Source organism: Biomphalaria glabrata, chromosome 16 (assembly GCF_947242115.1).
Source record: "Biomphalaria glabrata chromosome 16, xgBioGlab47.1, whole genome shotgun sequence".
In the NCBI taxonomy this organism is placed as follows: domain Eukaryota; kingdom Metazoa; phylum Mollusca; class Gastropoda; family Planorbidae; genus Biomphalaria; species Biomphalaria glabrata.
This window is the reverse complement of record NC_074726.1, coordinates 5,244,952-5,258,950: the sequence shown is the minus strand read 5'-3', so window position 1 is coordinate 5,258,950 and position 13,999 is coordinate 5,244,952. Positions and strand designations below refer to the sequence as shown.

Sequence of the window (13,999 nt, the reverse complement as noted above, 5' to 3'; positions counted from 1 at the left end):
AAATTAATGTTATCGGTTATAGATATACAGAAGTAATGTTTGACGTCTTTAATTGTGTTAACGTATCTATAAATTTTTAGACCTTGTGATCTACAGGGCAGAAGATGTTTATTTCGCATGGCTTAAATTTAGCATCAACAGGCTTCATCAAAAAGGTTAATCTAAGGCTGAGGCTGGTAACCGGTCAATTCATACCGTTTCACTTTATACCTGGTCATTTTTCTTTTTTTATTGTTAAATTGTGCTGTTAAGGCTTTGAGTTTAAGCCCTCATTTCATCTAATATATAAATAGGATTATGTAAAATGCTTTTTGATATTTTTTGACATGTTATTTTTTTTTTATTTTTTTTTTGTCTTTTTTTTATTGCTGGGGGGTTAGGGTTAGGGTTTTTTGGTTATTCTGTTCTTATATCGCTTAGTTGAATATCTACCTCTGATATCGAGGGTGTCATGTGGTCAGGTATCCATTAGAGCTGGGTGGACTCAAAGATCCCGAAATTTAAAATTCCAAACTTCACCAGCATTCGAACCCGGGACCCCTGTTCGGATGAGAAGTGTTTTACTGCTCGGCCACCGCGCCTCCTCCGTTATAATTCAAGAGTTGATATCAGCGGTAGATATTGAACAAGACGATAGGAAAACAGAATAACCAAAAAAAAAAAAAGACGTAACCCCTTCCCCTCACAAAAAGAAACAACAAAAAAGAAAAGGCGTAACCCCTTCTCCTTACTAAAACAAACAACAGCAAAAAACTTTGAATTGATCAGTCTGTCTGTCGCCAGTATTATAGCTAGCTAATAAAAACGGGTATGACTAATTGCATATCCGGTGTAAACCCAAATAGGCTTAACTCTTTCTCTCCTAACTGACGATACCAGCGTTGATTCCACCAGAATGTGGTAAATAATTACGGAGAGAAAGAGTTAAGTAGCCCCAGCCTTAGGTTAACCGTTTTCATGTATTGATGCTAAATTTAAGCCATGGGATATAAACAGATTTGACAAATTAAAGAAATGTTAAATGTTAGAATTAGCTACAGATTCACTGACCTACCAATTTCTTTTCGAAGTCTCTTATTTTCCTCAAAGTACTTTAGGTTGTCTTCGTCTGTTTATTTAAATAAAAAAAAAATTACAAGAATTAGAGCATTTATCAGTAAAAAAAAAAGTATCTCAAATCAAAAGTTCTTCAAGGTACAGTGGAAGGAGCACGAAGAAAGGGTCGTCCAGAGAAAAGCTGGACAACAGAACAGAATGGACCGGGCTCTATCTTGATAGTCTACTTAGAGCAGCTGCTGCTGACTGAGAAAGTGGATAGATATTGTTACGTGTACTGTCACAGTGTCACATAATTTCTGGCGCATCGGCAGGGGACAGATAGATAAAGATAAGAAAATATTTGTAAAAAAAAAGATTACACGTTTTTAAAGTAAGCGAAATATACATAAAAACATATTGTTTATATTGCATAAGAAGTTCATATATATAGCCTGTATATATATATATATGTGTGTGTGTGTGTGTTTGTGTGTGTGTTTATGTGTTTTTATGTGTCTGTGTGTGCATGTGTATTTTTCTATGTAACATGGCACTCTTTCTCCCTCTCTCTCTCTTTCTATTTTCTTTCCTCTCTGCAATGAAACAGCTTGCCTTTTATAGCTATTAATCCTTCACTAAGGGTCTGCGTCTGAGCATTGTTCTTCCGATTAACTTCTTGCTGCCTCTCAAAGCGTATCACGTCAGTAGTCGATTGCGGAGATAGTCCTTGGGATAAGCTGAAAAAGAAGTTTACTGATGTTTGTAAGAAGGAATTTAGCGTTAATACTTTTGTACTGAACACGAAAGAAAATAAAGCAATCTTTTCAAACAAAAATATTAATTTACGAACCCTATTAGTTCAATAAGACATTGTCTTAGATTCCGAAGAGTAAGGATGAAAGAAGCATTTCACGTGACTAATAAGACCCAGTTAAGACCTACATAGCTTGCCACACCTAAAACAAACAAAGCTATTTCCTAACGGGGGTGAATTTTAGTTTCCTTATCTGCGTTTGCGTTATGTCTGGGATTATCTTTATGTGCAATATTCGCTCTAAACTCAAGTAAGGTATTATTAGTATAATATTTGCTCAACAATTAGTTACGTTAACTAAAATGAAGTACGGTTAAAGGAAAACACTGCTCACTTTATTGTCAGAGAGACCGTAGTCTTCTCCAACCGAAGCCATGGATATAAAACCTGCAGTTGTGAGCAATCCATACTCGTTTAGATCAAGATTTTTTTTTCCCTTTCCAATAAAATTTGATAGTGCTACGTACAGTTTAGGCTTAACCGAAAATGATAATTGAATAAAAACAAATACATGATCGTGCGTATGAGCTCTGGACTGTCGTTTTGGTTGGTCTCGATGGTCCTGGGTTCGAACACTGCCCGCTGGCCTCTGCCATCCACCATCGTCATACGGAAAGTTTTGGGATTGAATGAGTTATATTCAAATCTAAAGGATCACCCGAAATATATGAAACAAATATATATATATAAATAAATAAAATAAATAAATAAACAAATAACAGAGATATTAAGTAACATGGGTGTATAATGTTTTTTAATTATACCAAAATTATAAGTAGTCTTTAAAAGACTAATAAAATATAAATCCTGATGAACATACATATTTTTTATTATCATACATTTCAAAACGGAAAAGTATAAACCGCTTAGTAACTACTAATAATGATACTGATTCAGTTCTTATTAATCTTATTATTATTGACAAACTCGACTTACGTATCGTTCAGATTTTGAAGTGATGGAAATCTTTCTAGCTTTTGGAGTATTGAAAGAAAGAAATATCAATATAAAGTTATTGCTATAATGATAACAATAATACTGTACTAAGTCTGTATTACTGTTGTGCAGTATAGATAACAAAACAGTTTTTAAACCGGTAATAACACACCTAACAAACGTTCATGCTCCCTTTTTTTAACATTACGTGTGAAATTTACAAACGGTAGAGTACATTGTGATTAATGATTTAATTGTTAAAGGAACGAAAGTGTATATATATATATGTATATGTGTGTGTGTGTGTGTGTGTGTGTGTGTATATATGTGTGTGTGCACGTAGGTGTGTATGTCTGTGCCTGATTATTTTTAAAACAACAGAGCTCTCTTTCGCCCCCTCTCTTTCTTTCTTTCTCACCATATAAAATCACTAGACCACTAAAGCAACAGTAATGGCATTTGCACCAAAGGCTTGCAGACTAGAAAGTTCTTAAACATAGTGGCTTAGCTTGTGCCCCCAGGGCCCCACTTAGTGTTTTTTACATTAAATATAACGCTAAATGCAGGGGCCCCCAAAGAGGTCAAGCCCCCCCCCCCGGCCCCCAAATGATGGAAAATTCCTATATACGACTCTGCTTAGACATTTATTGCTTGATTCTTTCATTTCATTTCTTAGACTTTCAATTGTCTATTTAGAAAAGTGTCAATTTCAATTCAGTGAATGGTTGATGACATTTAATCGTATTTACAATACAGGAAATAAACACTGACTTACTTCAGAGTGTAAAACATTGTATCTGTCAGATTCTGATTATAATACAAGATATTTTCTTTGACATCAAAGCTTAAAGTAACCGACATTTTCACGTAGCAACGATCACCCAGCTGTGAACCAGATATTTTGCCACGTCTAACTGATACCAGTAAAACACTGCCTGACATGCAAATAATATTTCTTACATTTGACCAACATATTTTGCCACATCTAACGCATACAAATAAATTTTTTGCCTAATACGCAAGATGTGCAACACAATGTTTCTTACCTTGTTTATAGGGTCATTACATTCATGGGTTGATTCTTTACATTTGTGTACACATGTACGACCAATTACACTCTCTTCTTCTGAACAACAATGACAAAGCGTAAGATGATCTCCGGTTGTATAAACGTCCATTCTATCCAACAAACATGTCAGCCTGTCGCTAATAGCAATCGTTTGCTTTTGAAACTCGTTTAATTTTGCATCCACTTTTTGCTGCTGTTGAGCACATTGAGCGAGACCTTGCTGCACATTCTTCAGTGATAAAACATCGTCGTTGCTAGTTCTAGTCGCAGTGTGTAAGTTTGAAATTAAAGTATCTATCGCATTTTCAAAATACACATCATTCAATGATTCTGTTTTATCATCAGTTTCTTCTGTGTTCTGCGCTCGTTCATCATTTGTTATCACTTCTATATTCCATTTTAACAACAGAGAATCGTTCTCAACCGATTCATTGACATCTTCAATCTTTGATACTATTGTGTCTGAACGTTTAGAGTTAAACCTTGATAGACCTAACTGTAAATATTCACATTTGAGAGCGTGCCATATACAAAGTGACCACTTTACAACGATCTGTCTTGGTGCCTCAATAGAAGGAATTAGTTCCAATCCAAAGGTGAACTGATCATAGTCTTTTCTCATAAAGCCTCTAAATGCAAGAGTTGGTTGTAGTTTAGAATGGTATAGTGGTGTGTAGACAGAGTATGTGTTGGTTGTAAGTATTTCTGAATAGTTGTGTATGTTGTAGAAAATGTCTGTGCTTGAGTTCCTCCTGCTTCGAATGATGCTTTTTAAACTTGAAGCGTTTTCCTTGACACTTTGCGCATCCATCTGCTGTGAAACAAAATACGTCTGGTTAATAATTATTTAGTAATGACGTGCACATTGCATGAAAATGTATATACATCTGTTATAAAAATATATTGATAGATAGAATTTACTTATTTATACTATATTAAGTAAATAATAATCCCCTTTCAGACCTTGCGATCTATAGGGCAGATGATGTAAAGGTCATCTCTTTCTCTGGCCCACGGTTAACGAGAGTCTCATGTGGCCAGCACAACGATCAACCAATTTTACTTTCGCCCAACTAATGTTAACTAATGTCAGGTACACATTAGAACTAAGTGGACTCAAGAGTGGGCCCAAAGACCTCGGAATTAAAAATCTCACTCTTCACTAGGATTCCAACCCGGGACCTCCCAATTCGGAATCCAAGTGCCTTACCACTCAGCCACCGCGTCTTCCTTATACTATATAACCATTATGAATTGTTACGGTTGGTGCAAGGTTTAGTCACTGTAGTGCGAATGTGGAATGGGGCAAATGTTAATAGAGGCTGTAAGAAAAGAAAAGAGAAAAAAAAGGAAGAAAAGAGAAGAAAAAGGAAGAAAAGAGAAGAAAAAGGAAGAAAAAAAAAGAAAAGAGAAGCCGAAAAAAAAAGATGAACATAAGGAAACAACATTGTGTGTTCTGAAAACCCGATTAAAACGATATATAATGTTCTTTTATTGTTAAGAGTTTCATTTTTTTTTTCCTAACAAATGGCGCCCACTAAATACATATGTATATTTTATTATGCATGTGTCAGGAACAAGCCAGTTAAGGTTGCTATGGGTACGGGAAGCACAGGTTAAGTAAACAAGAAATTGGTGGTAGATTCGAAATACACTTTCAATACAAGGGCGTGTGTAAAACTAGACTGAAAGACTTTAGGTTTGCCAGTGAATAGGTATTTACATTAACATCCCTTTTTTTTACTTTGGTAGTTGAAAGCGTGTGTTGTCACCTTCACCTTTCCCTTTGACCAGTGATTCCCAAAATGAACTATATAGACCCCCAGGGGTCTACGAAGACAATGCGTCTACGAAAGTGAAAAAGATAAATTGGGGGTTTATGAGATGTCCACGGGGTTCTACGATAATAGATTTCATTTAAGCAGGTCGCGACTTTAATTTTTACACTCCATTAATGTAATTATTTTACACATTAATATATGCACTGTACCTTGGTAAATTCTTTAAATAATTATGCTGCTAATCAAACCAAAGAACTGTTGTATTTAATCTCATCAATTATTTAAAAAGCTTAATTTGTTTTCTACATGTAACAGACGTTTAACAAAAAAAGAAATGTAGACTGTCCAGCGTTAATTATGTAAAGCTGGGATTTATTCCTTCCTTTTCAAACAATCGGTTGCCTAAGTGACTTTTTTTTATAATGATATGAAACCAATTAGGCTGAAGGATCATCTGAGACGATGTCACCCTGACAAAATAGATACAGATTCGAAAAACTTTCGAACACTCAAAGATAAAGTTCTGAATAGACTCACAAATTCAATGGTATTAGGATTAGTTTTTTTTTTTACAGTGTTACAAAGTACTATTACTTGCTCTCTCTCTCTCTCTCTCTTTCTCTCTCTCACCTCTCTTTCTCTATGTCTCTGTCGAAAAAAAAGAAAAAGTCTTTAGATTTATCTCATTAATGCTATTAGGATTTATTTTCATTTAGACCGCTTTTAAAAGGAAGCGGAAATGACGCAAGGCATATAAAAAAAAAAAAAAAACAGTAGATTTAGAGAAAAGGAAAAATATTGTTTTAAAAATAAAAAAATTCGTGATATTTCTAAAATGCTTTCTAATCAGACCGCAGAATTTGGGGAATATACCGAAAATAAAATACAAAGGTTTGATAGAGATTGCGTTTTTAGCAGCATCTAGGAGGTAAAAGTCACCTGTGTACGAAATTTGATAAGGATAAGTAAAATAATTTAAGAGATCTCGTGATAGATCAGTGATACGTTAGATTGTATATAGTAACAAATTTATATTTTGTTTGTCAAAATAAGATAAACTAAATTTATGTTTGAAGTTATATTAAAAAAAACAATAGCTAGAAGGTTACGTCAAAAAAACAACTGCTAAACATTAAACGAAACACAACTTTTCTTCTCTCAAAAGAAAAAAAAAGGTTGTTAAACATTAAAATAGACAAACCTGTTAATTATAGGACGATTTAAGACACAGCAACAACAAATGTCTTTCTAACTTACCTTTTAGTGTCTAGAGTCATCCACCATCAAGAGCCCAAAACTTTATTGCCTGACTCTACTTTAACTTAGTGAAGTTTACATGAGATAAACGAGTTCTAAATTTAAAACAAATAAAACAACTATAAACACTGAATGAAGTGCTGTTATCAAGTGCTGGATTAGATATTCTAGATTTATACACCTTTCACTACATCATATTGTGATTAAATTCCGAAATTGTATTATAAACAATTTCCTTACCCTCTATAAAAAAAATTATAATGGAGGCCAAAGTCCTCACTAAATAAGTTTAAAACTACAGTGGGGGTCTTTCAAGACGTCATCTTGAGTAAATTAGTCATTCTCAAACTTTTCATTGTTGTGACACATTTTTCCCCATAATTCCTCCTCTTGTGCCCTCGGGTAAGTGGCGTTTCAAAATGTAATAGAGATTCGATACATGGCATAATTAGGGTGAACAGAACAAATTGTATTAAATCTTATAATACTACCGATACTTCAGCAGCTCCATAATGACTACCTCAAGGAATCGCGAAGTTGGCAACTTCTCTCCATCACAGCAGTGTTTCCCAAAGTGGGGTACGCGTACCCCCAGGGGTACGGGAAGAGTTTGAAGGGAGTACACATGCACTAAGCTAACTCCTCTGATTCTTTTTTTTAAATACCCATTTAATTTATAAATCAGAATTAAATATCATAAGTTTTAAGTTCTTTTTATTCTTTATTTTAAGTTTTTACAAACTCAGATAAGGTGCTATTTTAGATTTTAAGACTAATTTCTATTAGTTTGGGAAACACTGCGAAACCGAAAGGTACAAAAAAGGTCTTCCAGTTTCTTAGTCTGTCAGGCTACACGGGCGCTAATCGTTGACTTGAGAATGCGAGAAAAACAAAGTCGTCTGCGTGTAGTGGGACAAGTGTGATGCGTATAAGTTCGCTTGTTGTGTGATGTCTAGGCAGGGCCGGATTTAAGGAAGGGCAGACTGGGCTAGAGGATACCCATAAAAAGGGGCCTCCAATAAAAGAGATATAATAAAAATATCCTAATTTCGAAAGTTTTAATTTCTCTCTAACATTTTTTGTTCGCATTCTAGGGCTGGCAAAAAATGAGATGTGTACGCTTGTAGCATGCTAGGAATAAGAAAATACAGCTACGGATATACGACAGTGCGTCTAACAAGGGCATTGCTTTCCACAAATGTTGTAAAATGTTTTACATGTTTCGGATGTTCCTTCAGAGTTGAAGATAATTACTTCCTAGTCCAAACCTCCCGCAGGACGACGGGGGATGGGAGCGGGCAGGGTTTGAACCCTGGACCGTCGATAAATCCGAACGACAGTCCAGCGTGCAAACCACACGACCAGGCAGCCACCCACAACTAGAATAATGCTTATAAAATATAACTATGAAAAGGAAAGTAATATTAAATGTACAAGAACTCTAGTTTCCCCATCCTAAATGTGGCATGCTTTGAGATATAATTATTTTAATTGATAAATGGATCGTTATTAAAGCTTTTGTAAAATTGTCCAGGGCTTCGACATTCTTATATCCGGCCCTGTGTCTAGGGTGTAACTTTGGTTGTCCACACTTCTACTTACTATGTTAATTAAACAGGCAATCAACGATTTATTAGTTGGTAAATAAAATGAATCTCGATTTATATATAATACTCTTGTAAAAGGGGAATAAATCTGCCGTAAATCGAAAACTGCGTTTATATATTACGTAAAAATTATGCAAAATTCTTAATCACGACAGAGTTGCGGACCGTAATATGGCTCCTTCTCTCTCTCGAAAGACAATGGATGCGCAACATGAACCCCGACGAATCCATAGTCTTGGTCTCTTCTAAAATGACTAAACAAGCCGGAGTGGCAAAGTATGCCACAGTTTGACATGTGAATGTACCTGTTTTTTAAGGGCTCTTTGATAGGGAAGCTTCCTTTCTCATTCTCTTGTCTATGGCCGCTTCATTCTTTTAGGCTTGCCTCCGCGAGCCTCGTACCAGCACGCACAGTCTCCATGTTGTCCGATACTTTTATTGCTGCCTGTAATCCTTAGATCTCACTTGCAGACATCTCGGACTAGGTAGGTTAGTGTTGGATATTCCTTGGGTTTCACTCCTTCCTCAAGCTCAGCATAGAGGATGTTCTTAGGAATTTCTCCCATCTTACAAGACAGCGTGATCTTCTTCGTCTAAAGAGCATAGATAATGTGTGACTGTATTGGCCATTTTTTAAACTTCCTGAGATAAACATTACGCGCCGTAGTCTGGGCAATTAAAAACTGTTTAATTTATGCTCTTGGTGCATTTATTTTGACTATCATAAAGATTTTAGAGTCTAAATCTCCTACTAGGCACAATAGATAATGTATAACTTGTGTATTGTTTGTTTTACATGTTTCAGATGTTCCTCCAGAGTTGAAGATAGTTTACTTCCTAGTCCAAACCTCCCACAGGACGACGGGGGATGGGAGCGGACTGGGTTTGAACCCGGGACCGTCGATAAATCCTAACGACAGTCCAGCGCGCAAACCGCACGACCAGGGAGCCATCCAAGCAGTATTAAATTTAACTGCAAACTGTTTCATACACGCATTAAACATTTTGATTTCTCTATCCAAAGGGAATGAGGGGCGCGGTGGCTAAGCGCTTGGCTTCCGAACCTGGGGTCCTGGGTTGAAATCTCGGTGAGACAGAGATTTTTAATTTCGAAATGTTAGGGCGCCTCTGATTTCAACAAACTCTAATGCAGGGGTGGGCAAATTACGTCCCGCGGGCCACATGCAGCCCGCCGAAGTGTTTTATCCGGCCCGCGGACACCTATAGAAATTATATGTGCTCACAGATTATACATATACAAATGAAAATATATTTTTGAAAATATTTTTTAAATATGTACATAAATTAGTGAAACTTCTGTTACCTATCACTTATGATGAAGAGGTTAAAGAAACATTGCGATGTGGTCGAGGCCAATACTTGCAAAGCGCAAACAGGGACGTTCTCGTATAACTTGGCGCCACACCTTCATGGATGACCTCAGAGCAGTGGACACCAGGTGGGAGGAAGCTCCAGACATTGCCAGTGACAGATCTTTGTTGAGACAGCTTGCCGCCCAATGCGCCGAACGGCGCAGGAGGACCTAAGTCTAAGTAGGTAATATACATATATATATATATATATATATACACATGCGGCCGCCCATTCTAAAAAAAAATTTCATCCGGCCGTCGATTGAAAAGAGTTGCCCACCTCTGCTCTAATGGGTACTTGTTAAGGCGATTGGTCGTTGTGCTGGCCACATGACACCCTGTTCCTTAATACGTTGGTCAAAGAAACAGGAGATGACCTTAATATCGTCCTATAGATCGCAAGGTCTGAAAGGGGAACTACTTTTACTTTACTATCCAAGGGGAATAAAACAGGGAATATGTAAAGATGAGTGTAATCTGATTGACTTAATTCCCTTTAATGTATTTCACCTAACTGTCCGTACACGTTTAGATCTAAAATGTTTGAGTACTGTTCATCTCAACTTCTCTGTCCCTGGACTTTTGTCCTAGGGCTGCTGTGACCCTTCGCATAAAAAAAAATTCGTTTTATTCTCTCCTGTCAGCGGCTGTTCTTAGCAGGATATCAAGAGAGAGAGATAGAGAGAGAGAGAGAGAGAGAGAGAGAGATACAGAGAGGCCGAACATTTTTTTCTCTGGGCGACACTTTCTTTGTGCTCCATCCCCTGCACCTTGAAGGATGACTTTTGAAAGGAACCAGTTTAGCTTTCGTCTCTTCAGATTTTTTTTTTTTTACTTTAAAGTAAAAATTTTGTTTTGTTCAGCAGTAAAGCAAAAAGTAAAATAGTCCTTTACTACCGTGTGATCTATAGGGCTGATGATACGATAAATCTAAATGATCTTTTGATATACAAATTCAAGTTAGTACTTTAAATTCTATCATTACCTGAAGAGTTGCGAGAGTCTATTAAAAAATTCTTAACATACATGACATTTATATATATATTTATATTGAAGCTTAAAATCGCATAAGGCCTCCATAAAATCCTGCTCAGGACCTCCCCTGGCTAAAGTCCAGCCAAAGACTTCCCCTTTCTAATATCCTGCCCAGGACCTCCTGACTAAGGTCCAGCACTGATAACGATTGTGTGGAGTGGAATATGTAGCCCTATAGCATTTACGAAAAAAAACAAACCTAACCTTTGTGTAGAGTTTCATTTACATACGCTGTTATATGTATAAATTGGCTTATATTTGTGATTTTCATATGTTTATGTTGTCCAACAAACGGAAGATCATAGAAATGTGATTGTGCAGCATAGTAGTTGCATGGCATTAATGCGAGATGTACAGATGTGGATACATCTACGTGTTTGGTATATACTATATGGTTGTCTGGTATACATGATATACCCCAGTAAAGTAGTTATAATCTAGAATTCTAGACAAATGTATTTGCATCAGCAATGTTTGTTTAACTAATAATTTCGGAACCTTAGGAGAGTAAGCCTCACTAACTCAATAATTTTGATTAAGAAGAAATTTGTTTTTAAGGGAGGTAATAAAAAAATGTTTCACTACATATAAAGGTCGTGGATTTTCTCCCTATATCTGTTTGTAATAGCACTAGGATGTTATGATGAGAGATAATTTTGTGTACTATGCACGGCCTATGCCGAATTCACCTGTTGTCATTTTATAGTTAAAACTGCAACAGTTTTCAGTTATTGATTTGGTAGTGTGCTTTTGCATATTTAAGGAGAGCGACAGGGATAACGTTTTTTTGAGACTAAATAATGCTAGAAATATAGAGAAATTTAGAGCAACCAGTCGACCCACGGAGGCGCGGTGGCTGAGCGGCAAAGCGCTTGGCTTACGAACCGGGGACCGTGGTTCGATCCTGGTGAAGACTGGGATTTTTAATTTCGGGATCCTCTGGCGCCTCTGAGTCCACCCAGCTGTAATGGGTACCTGACATTAGTTAGGGTCGTTGTGCTGGCCACATGACACCCTAGTTAACCGTAGGCAACAGAAACAGATGACCCTTACATCATCTGCCCTATATACCGCAAGGTCTCAAAGGGGAACTTTAGTCGACCCACGGCGTAGCATACTCCGCTATTTTGCAGGGCCTGTCTTAGGCCACTGCTACCTATGCGACCGCTGTGGGCCCCGCACATTCATAGGACCCGCGCTAATTCTAGCTGTAAATTATTAAATTAAACCATTTTATAAAGTAAAGTTGTTATAATCTAGATCTAAATGTAACTTATAACAGATTTTCCGCTGCCTCCTGATTTATCTCCTGAAATTGAAAAATATACGAAAAAGTCGTGGAAATCTCCGGAAATTATTAAATTTTTTTGAAAACTCATACAAATCTCCTGAAATAAATACAGACAAAAAGTTTCATATTTGGGTGTCATTCAATTTGAAAAACTCCAATCCGTAATCCGCCAATACCCGTAATTGTGGAATCTGGTGAAAGAAGCTACTCTCGCCTCAAAGTAATACAGAATTACTTGAAGTCAACAATTCTCGTAGATAGATTTAAACAATTCTTGGTATTGAGCGTGATCTATGTAGGAAATAGAATTTTTATGATATACTGTATAACTTCGCTACACGCAAGGCTCGTAAAGTAATTCTGTACTTATCATAGAATGGATAAAATGCAAGACGAATTTATTTTATAATACAAACTTATTTCACTTATTATCCGTATCCCTACCCAAACTGTGTCTCGCGAAATCCGTTTAGCATAGGGCCCCACAATGGTTAAGTCCGGCCATGCTATTTAGTGACGGGTGAATACTACTTGTTCTTTTTTTTTTTCGCCGCTAAAGTTACGCGATTTCTTGGTGGTGTCGAGACTGTTGAGCCATGAAAAGAATTATATAATGGACAGCCCGAGCTAGTCACGAACTATGGACTTTCCGGAACTGTCCAATCAAAGTGTCCATGTTTTGCCGTTGTCCATATTTGTGTAGGTCATCGTGCCCTCTCGTCGCCTCCCGTCACTACGCCTCTGTTGACGTGTGCGCTAAGGGTTGGAGGGGCTGGTCAGCCTTTGACGGCCGGCTGACTAGTCACCTAGGAGAAGTAAAACTGGTTCCTTTTGAACACATCGTCAGCGTAGAGAGGTGGAAACTGGGGAATGGTGGCATGATTCCGAACATAGGTAATGCCCAGGTAGCGGAATATTCTTGCGTTTTGGGGCTACATTTTGGTGCGGGACGTTTTCGCGCGAAAAGTTTTAGTTAGAATATAAATGTCTATTTTATTTTGTGTTTAAAAAGAATGGTAAATATCTGATTTGTATGTTTGTTTGTTTGTTTTTTGTTTTGGGGAGGGGGTGCCATAACTTTTGGGATTTTGGGATTATTGTTATATTACTAACATTACAATGTGTGTGCTGGTTTTAATATTGTCCTAAACAAAATAAAAAAAAAACAATGCTAACCATTTCTTTAGTACAAATAGAGATCATAATTAAAACTTCTACTCAAATCTCAAAATATCTAGGTGTTATATTAATTAAGAAGTTATCATATAATGACAATATGGATGAAAATATTTTTAAAAATCAAGCAAAACATTAGGAATTGTTTAAAGAAATGTGTACGAATCAATCCAGAATGTATGTTTAAAATGTTATTTGACTTTGGCAAAAGTTAGAATATGCGTTCTCTGTTTGGTATCCCTTACAAAAAATTAAGAAACTAGAACAGACACACAACAGAGTAGTGAGACTAATGAATATTCACATTAGTAGAATCACTTCAGGACAGAAGACTCAGCAGTTAAGTAACACTATCACATAAGTGTCAGGGAGAGGGATCAGGAGAATGAATGTTAGTTTAATATTTTGGTGTGATTGTTATATCCCCTTGTTATGAATGCGAAGTGTTGCACGTGTTGTGAACTGAGTGATTAAGTCTTCGTTGAATGTGCGAGAGAGTGTGTTAAGTCAGTAAGGTCTTGCTCCCGCTCTAGGAAGGTTGGACGTTTACTTCCTGGACTGGTGTTTTGTGTATTACTATTTCATAAGAGTGATATAATTGTGTGCTTTATTAAGTATTAAA

At 36.7% G+C, this 13,999-nt stretch overlaps 1 protein-coding gene across 6 annotated transcripts in view; it reads right to left on the bottom strand.

Annotated features, from left to right (window-relative positions):
- LOC106077260 (uncharacterized) overlaps positions 1-7,369 on the bottom strand; it is a 20,828-nt gene extending 13,459 nt beyond the window's left edge. For 4 of the 6 annotated variants that reach the window (XR_008775453.1, XM_056014654.1, XM_056014653.1 and 1 more), the window contains exons 1-5: positions 6,896-7,127; positions 3,835-4,671; positions 2,789-2,826; positions 1,651-1,775; positions 1,055-1,108 (exon numbers count right to left, since the gene is read on the bottom strand). Coding sequence is in view for 5 of the 6 variants with exons in the window: in XM_056014654.1 (XP_055870629.1) it covers positions 1,055-1,108; positions 1,651-1,775; positions 2,789-2,826; positions 3,835-4,668 (1,051 nt within the window). In the remaining variant the exon portion in view is untranslated. The other 2 variants (XM_056014652.1, XM_056014656.1) reach the window with 2 other exon arrangements.
- Positions 7,370-13,999: the final 6,630 nt, after the last annotated feature.